This window comes from Hoplias malabaricus, chromosome Y (genome assembly GCF_029633855.1).
Source record: "Hoplias malabaricus isolate fHopMal1 chromosome Y, fHopMal1.hap1, whole genome shotgun sequence".
Lineage (NCBI taxonomy): Eukaryota > Metazoa > Chordata > Actinopteri > Characiformes > Erythrinidae > Hoplias > Hoplias malabaricus.
This window is the reverse complement of record NC_089820.1, coordinates 65,979,014-65,992,029: the sequence shown is the minus strand read 5'-3', so window position 1 is coordinate 65,992,029 and position 13,016 is coordinate 65,979,014. Positions and strand designations below refer to the sequence as shown.

General features: G+C 39.8%; 2 protein-coding genes across 3 annotated transcripts in view; one reads left to right on the top strand and one right to left on the bottom strand.

Annotated features, from left to right (window-relative positions):
- LOC136678961 (NACHT, LRR and PYD domains-containing protein 1b allele 2-like) overlaps positions 1-8,240 on the top strand; it is a 36,300-nt gene extending 28,060 nt beyond the window's left edge. For both annotated transcript variants that reach the window (XM_066657175.1, XM_066657174.1), the window contains exons 12-17: positions 753-887; positions 1,151-1,286; positions 1,538-1,585; positions 1,954-2,025; positions 3,054-3,332; positions 4,728-8,240. In XM_066657175.1, coding sequence (XP_066513272.1) covers positions 753-887; positions 1,151-1,286; positions 1,538-1,585; positions 1,954-2,025; positions 3,054-3,332; positions 4,728-4,747 — 690 coding nt within the window. In that variant the 3' untranslated portion in view covers positions 4,748-8,240. The remainder of the gene's footprint in view (positions 1-752; positions 888-1,150; positions 1,287-1,537; positions 1,586-1,953; positions 2,026-3,053; positions 3,333-4,727) is intronic.
- Positions 8,241-8,695: 455 nt separating this feature from the next.
- LOC136678498 (interleukin-12 subunit alpha-like) lies at positions 8,696-12,705 on the bottom strand. The gene is made up of 7 exons (XM_066656547.1): positions 12,655-12,705; positions 11,627-11,815; positions 11,128-11,241; positions 10,299-10,340; positions 10,031-10,177; positions 9,383-9,424; positions 8,696-9,146 (listed from the first exon to the last, which is right to left on the bottom strand). The coding sequence occupies exons 1-7, from the start codon at positions 12,703-12,705 to the stop codon at positions 9,021-9,023; spliced, it is 711 nt and encodes a 236-aa protein (XP_066512644.1). The 3' UTR covers positions 8,696-9,020.
- Positions 12,706-13,016: the final 311 nt, after the last annotated feature.

Below are 13,016 nucleotides of genomic sequence, written 5' to 3'. Positions count from 1 at the left end.
TGCGCTCTGTGTGGTTTTCACACCTACAAACCTCTGTATTAAGAGCAGTGTCACAGATCGGAGCGTGTCGATGGGCAGTGACGAGAGTCTGGTTGGTTATTTTTACGCGGTCACTGTCATCACTCAAAGTTCAGATGTTTCTGAAACATTCACACCAAATTTACTGACATTACCACATTAACACTCACATGAAAACTCCCTAGCCGGAATTCAAACATAGACGATAGAAGAACAGTGCAATGTTATAATAGCTTATATAGTATTTTTCAGCTAATAATAAGATCTGATGGAATTTTAATATAAAAATATAATAGGTTTTTAATCTTTTATTCTCAGTACATTAAAAAAATCATTTTTAAGTTCCATTGAAATATTCATTTTAAAATTCTCACGTAAAATAAATACAACTAAACTAGTATCAAAAGTAATGAGCTACTAACATTATAACTAAACTTATACATCACTAACATCATTATATTTGTTAACACTTTAAATATATTTTTATATTTTAACTCTTCAAACCATCTGCATGGCCAAGACATTGTTGTCTTTCTGTCGGTCAGCTTCTTATTCAGATTTCCCGTTCCACCTTAAACGGTTCAGATGTGCAGCTAGAACTACAAGAAGACTGTAGTGGGCTTCTTTTGCCAGTCCACCTTACACGATTCCGCAGCTGCTCCAGAGCATCCCAGCGTACTGTTCTGTGCTTTTCTGTGGCGAGTGTTTAAACATGATCTTCATTCTTAATGTAGGACATTCAGAAGGAGGTGAGAAGCTCGAAAATGCGGTACATGAAGATAGAGAAGCCTCCCACATGCCAGAAGCTGCTGGAGGAGAACAGAAAGTACAGACTGATAAGTGACTCCCAGGGGGACATCACTCCAGAGGTGACTATGTAACTGCAAACATACTACTACTGCTACTACTACTATTAGTAATACAACTAATACTCCTGCTACCAGGGCTGTAAACCTGAGCTCGCCATGATTTGTGTTGCTCAGTGTGCTGCGTTAATGTTGCATCAGGTTTTTGTTTGTATTAATCTGAGGCTGATTTCATAGATCTTTGTTCAGATGTGAATAACACATACGATGTGTACGTTCTCAGACGTTGTCTTGCTTTTAAAACATGTGTGTGTTTGTGTGCACAGGACATCCAGTTCACCCTGGCGGTGGTGAAGATGAAGGGATATTTTGAGGCCTTCTTTGAGCAACATCCACCGTTCAAGCTCTCCCTGATAGAGGCTGACTCGGACCAAACCGTGTGGTCTGCCACCATTCGAGAGGGTGGGCGTTAATAGCATTTAATGTTAATAGCTTTTTACACATCTGTTTAGTGATTAAATAGGAAGGACTTATATGTGCCATACTTCAACATACTTGAGTCTCGGTTCTTTCATTTTTATGGCATGAATGAATGTGTGAGTCCTGGTAAAAGTCTGTATAAGAATGCATGGGTGAGTGAAGCTAAGGCCTAACATTAATAGGAAGGTTAACCTGGTAAAGTTGTCTGTAATCCATTTGTTGTTTATTCTCAGGAGACTGTGTGGACAATGCTGCAGAGAGACCCCGGAAACGCTCAGAGAGTAAGTATAGATTGTGCGGACACGCTTGATATGCTCTGAACTCACCATTCCTCGTGTGGAAATTATACAATAGACCTTCAAAATGAAAGTGAGCCTTAAAAGTAATTTTATTCTGGATGTTTTTAGTTCTTATTTTCTCTTTATTCGCTGAAACATCCACATTTGAGGCTTTATATTTTCCCCAAAAATGTACACAGCAAATAGAACTTGTGCATTAAAATGTACAGAAGTCTGTTCTCTGTGTGCGACGTGTTAAACTCAACAGCACACATTGCTTGCGCAGGGCTGCCTACTCTATTCCATGTGATATTCCTGTTGACTCTTAGTTACTGTAGAGTATCTGACACATACCTGTTATCCCCTGAAAGGTCGAAAACGAAGCAGCAGCACTTCGGAGGAGGAGTTCACCAATAAGAAAGCTCGATGGGGCGATGAGCCAGGTGACCTCTTTAATGTGTATTTGTTAATTCAACCCTAACCCTGAATATCTCTGGACTTTCAGAGGCAGTGACTTAACGTGCGCTTTCAGTTATTCATTAATTCAAGAGGATTTCTACCAGCGTTTGTGTTTGTGAAAAACAACCCTCACATTTTGTGTTGTCTACATTTGCATATTTCTGTCAAAGACCAATTATCTCTAGGATTTTTTTCCATATTCATAGGCACTTTACTGTGCTCTGGTGGATAGTGTAAGAGTGCCAGAGGAAATTTAAGAATGCAAATTGTAGCCTTAAAATTAGAATGACAGATTGAGCTTATTAAAATCCTGATTAATATCCTCAGTGGTAATAAACACTTCACGCTGGAACCCAGGGCCCAGACCTCATATCTCATTTCATTACTGACTTTAAGATCATTAACTGCAGGATGAATGGGTGTTTGTTTAACTGTGAGGGAGGGAAAAAAAGACCTCAATAGATACACTAAATCTTCACTGTTCACATTTAAACATATACCTCCAAAAATAACTTTTATTCCAAGTGCTTTTGGAGCGTTTCTATTGGTCCGTTCATCGTGAAATCTTCACACAGAGTGAATGACAGCTGCTGTGTTCAAATGATGTAGTAAAATGCATAGCAACAAAAATGGAGATATGTGTTTTTCTGTGGACAGCGACAGTATGTGCAAAGGCTGTTAGTCGTTCAATTGTGCACCCATTCTGTTTAAGGAGCCTAAGGTCACCATGTTCAATGCTAATGGTCAACCAGAGGGGTATAATCCGCTAGCACCACACTGTGGAGCAGAGGAGCTATTTTCACTGGAGCGATGGGGCTTCATCCAGTATTTTTGTACGAGTTAGAACGTTTTTTGTGACCATCCATCATCATTTTCCGTCCCCCGAGATCAGTTGAGGCTGTCTGTGAAGCCCAAAGGACAAACAGCTGGACAAATAGTGTCCTCAAACCTTTGGACATATAGTGGCGTTATTTTAAATTATGTACTGAACCCCTCCCCCACTTCTCCCCAGATGGCCCCAGAGCCCCCAAAGACATGACCGACCAGCAGCTGATGCTGGTGGCTAAACGCATGGGGAAAGAGTGGAAGTCAGTTGTCATCTGTTACCTGGACCTGACCAAGGATGACCTGGACAGGACCGAGGCCAAAGAACAGGACCTGACTATGACCAAGTTCCATGTGCTGGACCTGTGGAGGAGACGACAGCCCAAAGGCAAAGCTGGAGTCCTGGACCTCCTCGAGAAACTCAAGCATGACGACGTGCCCAACGAGGTCATCAACTGCCTTCAGGGTGAGTGCGGCACTAACGGACTTCATATTTATTTCATTTCATTGGATTACAAGACCGTATGTGCCAAGTGGATACAATAAAATAATAGCTAGGACACTTCTGAAGTAATATTCTGAGGTAAATTTGCCTGACTGTTTGATAGAAGCTAAATATCCCCAATTAAAACCTGTTAAGACACTGTTCTTGATAACAGTCTATAAATAAAGCTGCAGCTTGTGATTTAAAAAACTGCCCTCCTTCAAACTGCAATTTCCATATAAACATGATTCATCATTCCATCCTACGTTTGGTCATCTTCTGGTATTGCGCATATTTCTCCAGATTCTTCCCGTTTTTCAAAGGAAACTGTCACGCTTTTCGTGTGTTCTTTTGGTCTGTGTTTATGTTTTGGTTCCTGTCTCATCCCTTAGCTCCGCCCTAGCCCCGCCTTAAGCCCTGCCCTGCAATTAGTGTTCCACCTGTGCCTCCTGCCCTCTCATTTTCCTTCCCAGGTGTTCCATGTCTGTGCTCCTCAGATAGATGTACAGGGGTTGGACAATGAAAGTGAAAGTGACCTGGTTTTAGACCACAATAATTTATTAGTGTGGTGTAGGGCCTCCTTTTGCGGCCGATACAGCGTCAGTTGGTCTTGGGAATGACATACACAAGTCCTGCACAGTGGTCAGAGGGATCTGAAGCCATTCTTCTTGTAGGATAGTGGCCAGGTCTCTACGTGATGCTGGTGGAGGAAAACGTTTCCTGACTCGCTCCTCCAAAACACCCCAAAGTGGCTCAATAATATTTAGATCTGGTGACTGTGCAGGCCATGGGAGATGTTCAACTTCACTTTCATGTTCATCAAACCAGTCTCTCACCAGTCTCGCTGTGTGTATTGGTGCGTTGTCGTCCCGATACACGGCACCGCCTTCAGGACACAATGTTTGAACCATTGGATGCACATGGTCTTACTGGTGCAATGTGGAGTTAATGAAGATTGTCCACCAGGCTGCTCCAATTTAGCCATGAAACCTCCCACACTACAATGACAGGGGTTTCACTTTCACTGTCCAACACACACCCCCCTTTTTCAGGTTTCAGTGCTCCCTTGTCTGGTGTTGTCTACACTGCTTCTCTGTCGTTTTCTGCTTGTTTCTCTTCAGTCTCTTTGTTTTAGTATTTTCTAGTTTCCAGTGTCCTGCTTCTGATGTGTTGTGTTTGGTTTGGTTTCTGTTAAATAAACATTCCTTGCATGTGCATCCACCTCCTCGTCCTCCCTGCAGCCGCGACAGAGACATGGTCCATCATGGTGTCCGATGGTTTCTCGTGGACTTTTGTGTGCAACATAAAATGCTTCTATAAAATGACACCTGTTCTGTTCAAACTGAAATAATTTTCACTTCTCTCTTCCCTCCTCAGATATGCTGGAAAATAATTAACCCCCAATGAGACCAGTATATTTTCTAGAGTGGATGCAACAAGTGGACACCACAGAAACTGCTCTGAGGTCACTTCAGTCCGGTCCTTGTGCCTCGAACTCGAAGCCTGTTTACGTCTTACGCAGCAGACACTCTACCACTGGTGCACGGCCTATTTCAAAACGGTCCACTCTTATTCTGACAATATCTCATTTCATTTTGACCACTACCTGTGGAAGGTCAGTTCAGTCAGTCTTTAACATTAGGGTTTGACTGATATGAAGTTCTTGTGGCTGAAGACCAAACCTAGGGCTGAAACGGTTGAGCTTTAGATTTCACTAGAATCAGAACCTGTACGGGGCGGCAGTTCTAAATATGTGCACTACATGGCAATAAAGAGTAGACACCTTATTAAACATATTTTTTGTGGAGGTGTTGCACAGTTAAGGGCCATAAATGACCTACTGCTGTATTTGGGGCTGGCTCTGAATATGCAGGTGTTTGTTCATTAGTTAGGTATTCGGTTTATTACGTTTTTATTTTGGTTTTGAGACACTTAGGCTGTCAATAAAAAGTGTGATAAGAAATGTAAAGTGGGCATCGAACGCAAAAATTCAGCATAAATCCAGATGCGATGCCCCCAACAACAACCACCTCGCTCCCCCTGGGTAATTGAATATTCATGACTGAAGCTCCAAAGCCTTAAGAATAGCAATTGTTTTATCCCAGATGGTACGAGGTCCATATCACACATATCAGTTGAGCCCTAGATAAGACTGACCCTGTCGTCCTGTGTATAAGCTTGAATACTTTCATTTACAGCCAGTAAATATCCGAGCCTTGTCCGCTAACTTTGCAGATACAGAAAAAACTGTGGGATTCTTCAGTTTGGTATTTTCAGCCGTCCACTATATCAGTCTGGTCCGATAATAAAAATTCCAGAGCCAGGTTAGTTGCATACTGTTGCTGTTCAAGAAAAAACATGTATCTCCATGTGTGTGGGTGTTTAGTTTAAAACATCACTGTGTGAAAAACTTCATGTTCCAAAAGGATTTGGAATAAAACCTTTTTAAATTGACTTCCATTGACAGTTAAGAAGTTTCATTTTGGAGATACATTTTTGTTTTTGGACCGTAACACTACAGGGCAGCTAAACTATCCCAGTCTGATGCGGTGCTGCAAACCAGTCCTTTGAGCTGAGCTCAGTAGCTACTTGAGTGTATAGTTTCTTACTTTTTTACTTTGTTTTTATTCTGTGGATTTGTAGTGAGTATGAACATTCCATCGTGTCGTCTGTGTTTTTTACACTTCGTTTTGTATTTCTTTCTCTTCTTTGGATAAGTGAAGCTCTGTATTTGTTGGAGCTGACTCACAGAGAACCGTAATCATGTTTACTCATTTCACTTGGGTTAGATTTCCAGATTCTGAATTGGAAAATTACCTCAAGAAAAACTTAATCTCAAGGACCAACCTTTGCCACTCGGTGGCACCAACAGAGCACTGGTAGCACTCAGCCTTTTTTATGTTTTCTTAAGAAAGGTCCCTTTAAACACTCTCAAAATGGATGTGTAAATGTGACGTTCTCCACAATGCTGACATGTTTGATGAGGGAAGGACAGCGTTAAATCAGAACAAATTCAGCTCCTAGAGTCAAAACGCAGACGACAGAATTGCAGTTTTTGTTAAAATTCAGAACAAAGTTAAAGACTGAGTCTTTTGTTTGAGTTTGAACTCAATGAGAAAAGGAAATAGATACAAAAGAAGACTATTTGATATTTGATATTATGTTATATCACTAGGACAGAAGAACTGAATATCTGGGATACGCATCTTATGTATTTCTGTTAAAAAAAAACACCAGCAAAACAGTGTTTCTTTAAAAAACATAAGACAAAGCATCACATTTCAGTCACAATCAAATATGTCCAATAGATTTAGGACCTAGCGTAGAATCCCTTTAAGCTAACATAGTTCTGCGTATTTGAGTGAAATATAATGATGGAATAATGAAAGTAAAATAACAGCACACTTCAGTTTATCACCGACCACAGCTGTGATGAAGGTAACAGAACAAATTGGCACCAGGTCCTTCCCTGGGCTCTGTGCACTACCTGTTGTTTTTAACACATCTGTTTTGAGAGTGAAGAGGCCTACGGGGAAAGTGCTGCCTTTTATAAGCAGGTGTTTATATTTCTGTTTTCTGTATTTTATTTTGTTCTAAAAAAATTTTAAAGGAACACTAGGTAGCATTTTTACCTTAAAATTCAGTTTTAGAATCATTGTGATGCTCCACTGACCTGCAGCACTGCAGAAACTGCACTGTGTAACATTTGGAGGAGGGTGGAAAACCATCCAAGCATCCACCCCCTTTGATTTCAGGACAATGCTGTAAAAGAGAATTACACTCTGCAACTGTAGGGGGAGCCCAGGAGCAACATCCCAGATCTTACCTAGTGTTCCTTTAAGTGTAAAACAGAGGGAAGGCAGTGTGTTTCTAGAATCCAAAGGGAGCGTATCGATGGAGTGTACTCTGCTGTGCAGAACATGATGTGATTTGTGTGAGAGTAGCATGTCAAATGTGGTAAAACTTTACTGTGTCCGTCTGTCGTAGGTCTTACTACGTGACATCACCCCGCGTAAACGTTTATAAAGGCTGGCTTTAGCAAGTGTCTATTGTTATTAAGACTCTTTTAGTCACTTACTTTATTTTATGACCACTTCAGCCTTTAAATATGTTTATGTCGCTCTGTGTCACGTTTCATTACAAACTTATGAACGATGACTTCAGTAAAGTATTAACTGGACTTTTATCACGTTTTTGTCTTGAAATATATCTCAGAATATCAGTAGAATAGAGTTCTCTCTGTCTTCACCTTCATGTTGTTGTTAAACTAAATTCTCAAATGTGATCAACGCCACCTTCATTCGTTTTAGCACCTTGCTACACATCAATTGTAGGGCATTCCTTTATTCCTAATATTATCATAAAGTAGGGATCAACAGAACTGTAGAAGCTCTTAAAGGGCCCATGTAGAAAGATACTGCACCTTTTTGTGATGTCACAAATTGCCTGTGTCTGCCCATGCCATGATCACTTAAAATGATAAAGTCTGCCAATCGGAACAGAGATCATTTGCATACAGCAGTTAGTGAAATAGCCTGTTTGATTGTGAAGGATGTGGACAGGGTGGGAGATACAATTCATGTAAAAATTTATGGGTTTTTTTGTATATAAGCACTCAGACATCAAAAGTGGACCTCAGGAAAATATGAAATGATTGAAAATATATATATAATATGGGCCCTTTAATGGTTCTCTGGTTTGTTGAGTACAGAATCATGTAACGGTGTGTAAAGCTGTGTGTGACCTGTCTATTTCTATCCTGTTCCAAAGGTGTAAGGTCCAAAGCTTTAAATCTGGGCCCGTGGTTCACTGGAAAGCTCAGGTGTAGTTGTTTGGACTCTCGATCTGTGACTATGCGACTGAACTCTTTTGTAAAAATAAAATCATTGATGCGGTTCACTGTGTCCTGTAAATGTGGTGTGAAACTGATGGAGTCTTTGGTGGCACACGTTCATCTTTGTCTTGAATAATCTTTCAGTAATGTTCTTATTAAGCATTAATAAACCAGGTGCAATTAGCAGAACGAATCACGTTTTTATATACAGTTAACTACTGTAAATATAGTATATGTTTATTATGATGCTGTACAGGATTCACAGCTGTAGTAGCTGCTTAATAAGATAGTTATCAATTTACAGTGAATCTTGTACAGCATCCTAATAAAGCTAGAGTGAATTAAGCAAATTCCACAGCGCTAACAATCGTCAGCTTCTATGACGCATCGTTAACAGCTGTTTTCTGAGAAGTCAGTGTTGTACAGAGCACTTTGTTCTGAAGAGTCTCTCACAAAAATCTGACTCATTTAAATTACTGCAAACAATGTTTATTTATTAAAAATTCTCAATAAATATTGTACCATATGGCACCATTTAAAATAAATAGTTGGAAATAAATAAAAAATAATTTAAATAACCACATATGGAAAAACACAAGTACATCAGGGCACCACATGGTATCCATCTCCGCGGAGACGTACCTAGCTTATATGATTGGTGATTCTGGAGCATCATGGACCTGAAGTGGATGTAGGAGGTGTAGAGATCTTGTAAACAGTAGTGCAGTGTTGGATCTTTCCCATAGTCATGGTTAGAAGAGCGTTAAAAAAAGGTATGAGCTGAGATTTAGGTGGAGAATGAGGGTGATTGATGAAGACGATGGTAGTGAAAAGCCTTATTTCTTGTACTCTCCGGCACTGATGTAACCCAGTGCTCTGTTGATGGTGATGGCACGGACGTGGAAACCCTTCAGATGTTTACACAGATTCATGCGGTCGTCGAACGGGTCTCCTCCCCAGCTCTAACACAGAGAAACACAGCAGTTTATGCTTCGGCACGTTTATACATCATCACACTTGTACCTCAACAGTCTTCAAACATCTCATGTAAAGCCTTCCCAGAAAAGCAGAAGCACTTATTAAAGCACCAAGGGGGGGACACACCCCTATTAATACCCTTCATTTCTGAAGAAATATTGTTGAGGTCATGTCACATAAACACTAACTGTTTACTTAATGAAGACAGAGGGATGCGTACCATTTTTGGACGTGTCACTGTTTCCTGCAGCAGTGGACATTCCTGTCAGGAGAAGAAGGTAAATGGGTCATTGTCATGAAACCGTTGTCTGTGGTCATTGACTGTTATATATTTTATAAGACCACACACTGTCACTGAATATATACATTAAAATTATTTCCATGCTAATAGCTCCCTCTGGTGGAGGAATGTAAGCCTGCTAAACATGAGAGAGTGAGTACATTGCAAGCTGGTTAATAACATGCTCTAAACTTTTCTTGATTCAGATTATACACTAGTTCCAGCTTATATTCTACATATTATACAATTCCTACTAAACAAAAATAAAGTGAATAATGTTGTGTACTTATATTTAATTAATTTCATTCATTCATTAATTGTAACCGTTTCAGACCCAGTTCAGGGTCGCGGTAATTCATTATATTATTCTAAACATAATGTCACACAATTCCAGTCAGTGCCGATCCCACCCATTTGCTAGGTGCTGCTAAGCTACTTGTGTAAAAACAAGCACATGGTTCCTCTGAAACATATGAAGATCTGCTGCTAAAATAGTGTGATTCGCGGCCCAGATCTGACAGGTTCGGTTATGGTCAGTGGAAGACACAAAGCAGTGTAATGTGATAATGAAGCGGCACAGGGACTTGCCGTCTGCAGGGTTATGATAGATTCTGAGATGGAGTTGACCACAGCGATGGCTTGAGATTTCTGATCCCGATTCAGAGTCTCCACATAGTCTCCTAGCATGATCAGATAATACTGCAGGTCTCCTCTGATGTTCTTCAGACATTTGGGCTACAGAGATATCAAAAGAAGCATGGAAACAACAGCAAATTATATAGACTTCCTATTGACCTCAGGACTGTACTGAGTTTAATCATATGTTTATTATGAACATCAAGAGCTATTGTCTTACCTCGCTGAATGAAGAACTGCTTTGGCCAGAGCATGTACCATCCTGTGGACATCAAACAGTACAGTATATTGAATATATCAAACATTTCAAACAAATATAGACATAACACTCACATAAAAATGGCTACATCTCCCAGGAATAGCGATGTACCTCAAATAAGACTATGTTGCTAAAGGCTAAAGTTACCTTTACATAAGACATCTTTAAAGCAACACTAGGTAAGGTTAGTTCATTTTGCTCATGGGCTCCCTCTACAGATGCAGAGTGTAATTCACTACTATAGGACTGTCCTAAAATGAAGGCAGAGGGAGGTTTCCTACCCTCCTCCCAACTTTACATAGTGCCATTTCTGCAGTGCTGAGCCCAGAGTAGCAATGACAGAAACTCTTTTCTCCCTAGTACAGGTCCGAGCATCTTAATGCTTTTAAAACTAAAAAATTTTAAAGTAAAAATTCTACCTAGTGTTTCTTTAACTTGTATAATTACTAAAACCTGTGTCACAGAATGCAACATCACACAGTTGTATCACCCTATCACTAAAAGTGAGCAGCACTATTCATATAACTCAAATATAACTACAGCTCAAAGACTCAGAGATAGTTACACCACTATCAGACTTATATATCCCACAAAGAAGACTGTTATATAACTATATTTCTCAAAAGATGTGTCACAGAAGGAAACAAATAACTAGAAGACAAGATGCTGATGGATACCACACAGGAAAAAGGCCTTTGAGATTTCTAACATCCACAGAGACACAGTACTAGACAGGTTCCAGCAGGACCTGAGGAACGGTGTTAAAGGTACATTAGTGGGGTGTTGTTACCTGAGTGGGCTGACACGCAGTGACCGTTTGGCTGTTAGGGGTCACTTCAGCAGGCAGCTCTGTGCAGTTAAATCCGTGAAATAACGTGTTACTTATGCTGTCCTTCTCCAGAGCCTGAGTCCAGGAAACAAACGTTTAATTCTCATTTTTAAAAGTGTTCGCATATTGTTGCTGTACAATGAAAAACATCCATGTTTCACTAAGTCCATCTTTTTCCGTTTGTAGTTCACTACCTCAACTGAATGCAGCACGTCGTGTGAACGTTTCATGATGAATGGACGACTAGAAGTGCCATGACATTTGTAAGAATATATATAATAACGCAGTAAGTCATAACAATTATAGCTTTCCCCATATTATCAACTCTCAGAGGAATGAGACGTTATCTCATTTAAATATTTGTAACTATTCCACAACTCAGCGCGGAAACCCACAGAAAGAGAGTGAGAAGACCTTAGAAACTGATTTTAAAATGAGTCGAAGTGGCTAAAGTACTCACAGTGTCCAGGACGCTCTTTTTTAACGTGTCCAGAAGAGATTTGGCGTGTTTTGTGCAGTGGTCAGTGGAGGTTCCCTGCGGAGCAGAGGCTCGTAACGGATTCGCCAGTGCGCCTGCGCACAAGAGCGCGGTCATAACCAAACACAGCGTAGTCCCTGAGAGAGCAAAACAATAAACAACATTTAGCTGCTAATAAACAGCACAAATACTCACTTTTACAGCCACCCAAAAGACTTTTACCTCAACCTCAATATTTTATACCTTAAAAATGTAATATCTCAGCGATTTAAAACTTTTAGTACCTCAGCACTTTTATATTATATTCACAGTTTTATATCTCAGCTCAAATCAATCTCAACACACTTTACATTAACAGTGGTTATCCTCAGCCAGGTCCAATAACATTAACCTGAGAGGGAAGGTAAACAAACTGAAGGCACTAGCTGCTTATAAACACAATTGATTCATCCAACATTAAATAATATTTATATATTATTACATATATATATATATATATTATATAATTTATTGTTTTATTAATTTTACGTTAAAAGTAAGCCTTTAAAATATTTAGTTTAAAAAAAGGCTCTAAAATGGCTTTTTAAAATGTCCTCCAATACATTTCTCATTGCCAAAATAAAGGTCATTTTAGATTGTTTTTAAAAAATTTTTTTCACAATCTGAATGGTATAAATGATTTAATAAAATAAACTAATTTCGATTTCATTTAGAAACACGCAACAAAACCTATGTTTTGACCAGATCTGTTGTTTAAGGTGCCATTTAAGGTGGACTGGATAGTGCGAGGATTCCATATACTCACTGTCCATTGAGTGTGAGCGCGGGGTTCCTCTGGTGCCGAGCGGTGTTGCACTTGTCGGTGACACGGACTCTTTTATATCATCTATGGGATGGAGGATGGGAAATCCCATCCTCCATCACTGACACTGACACTGAAACTGAAACTGAAACTCTCTCTCTCTCTCTCTCTCTCTCTCTTTTCACACACTACCATTATGAGGACTCGCCTTCCAGCTGGTACCCACCGAGTAATCATTACGTCTTAAGGTGAAGGGCATGTTAAAGGTTACGTGATGTTGTAAAGTTATCTGGTAGGACTTACTGAGAAATTTAAATGTTAAACTTTCCAAAACATGAATGGTAGTCTATGCAGTGTTTCCAGAGTTCACAGATACTATACTTTGTGTGTTTGTATGAAGGTGTGGAATAATAACCACAGGGGAATAAAATACAAAATATAGCATCTCTGATTTTTGGGAACATGGCATAGACTACCATTCATATTGTGGAGACTGAACCTAAACCAGTGAGCCTTTTACTAGGAGTTAAATAAATACACTCACAAACACAGTCAAATTAACTAATTTTT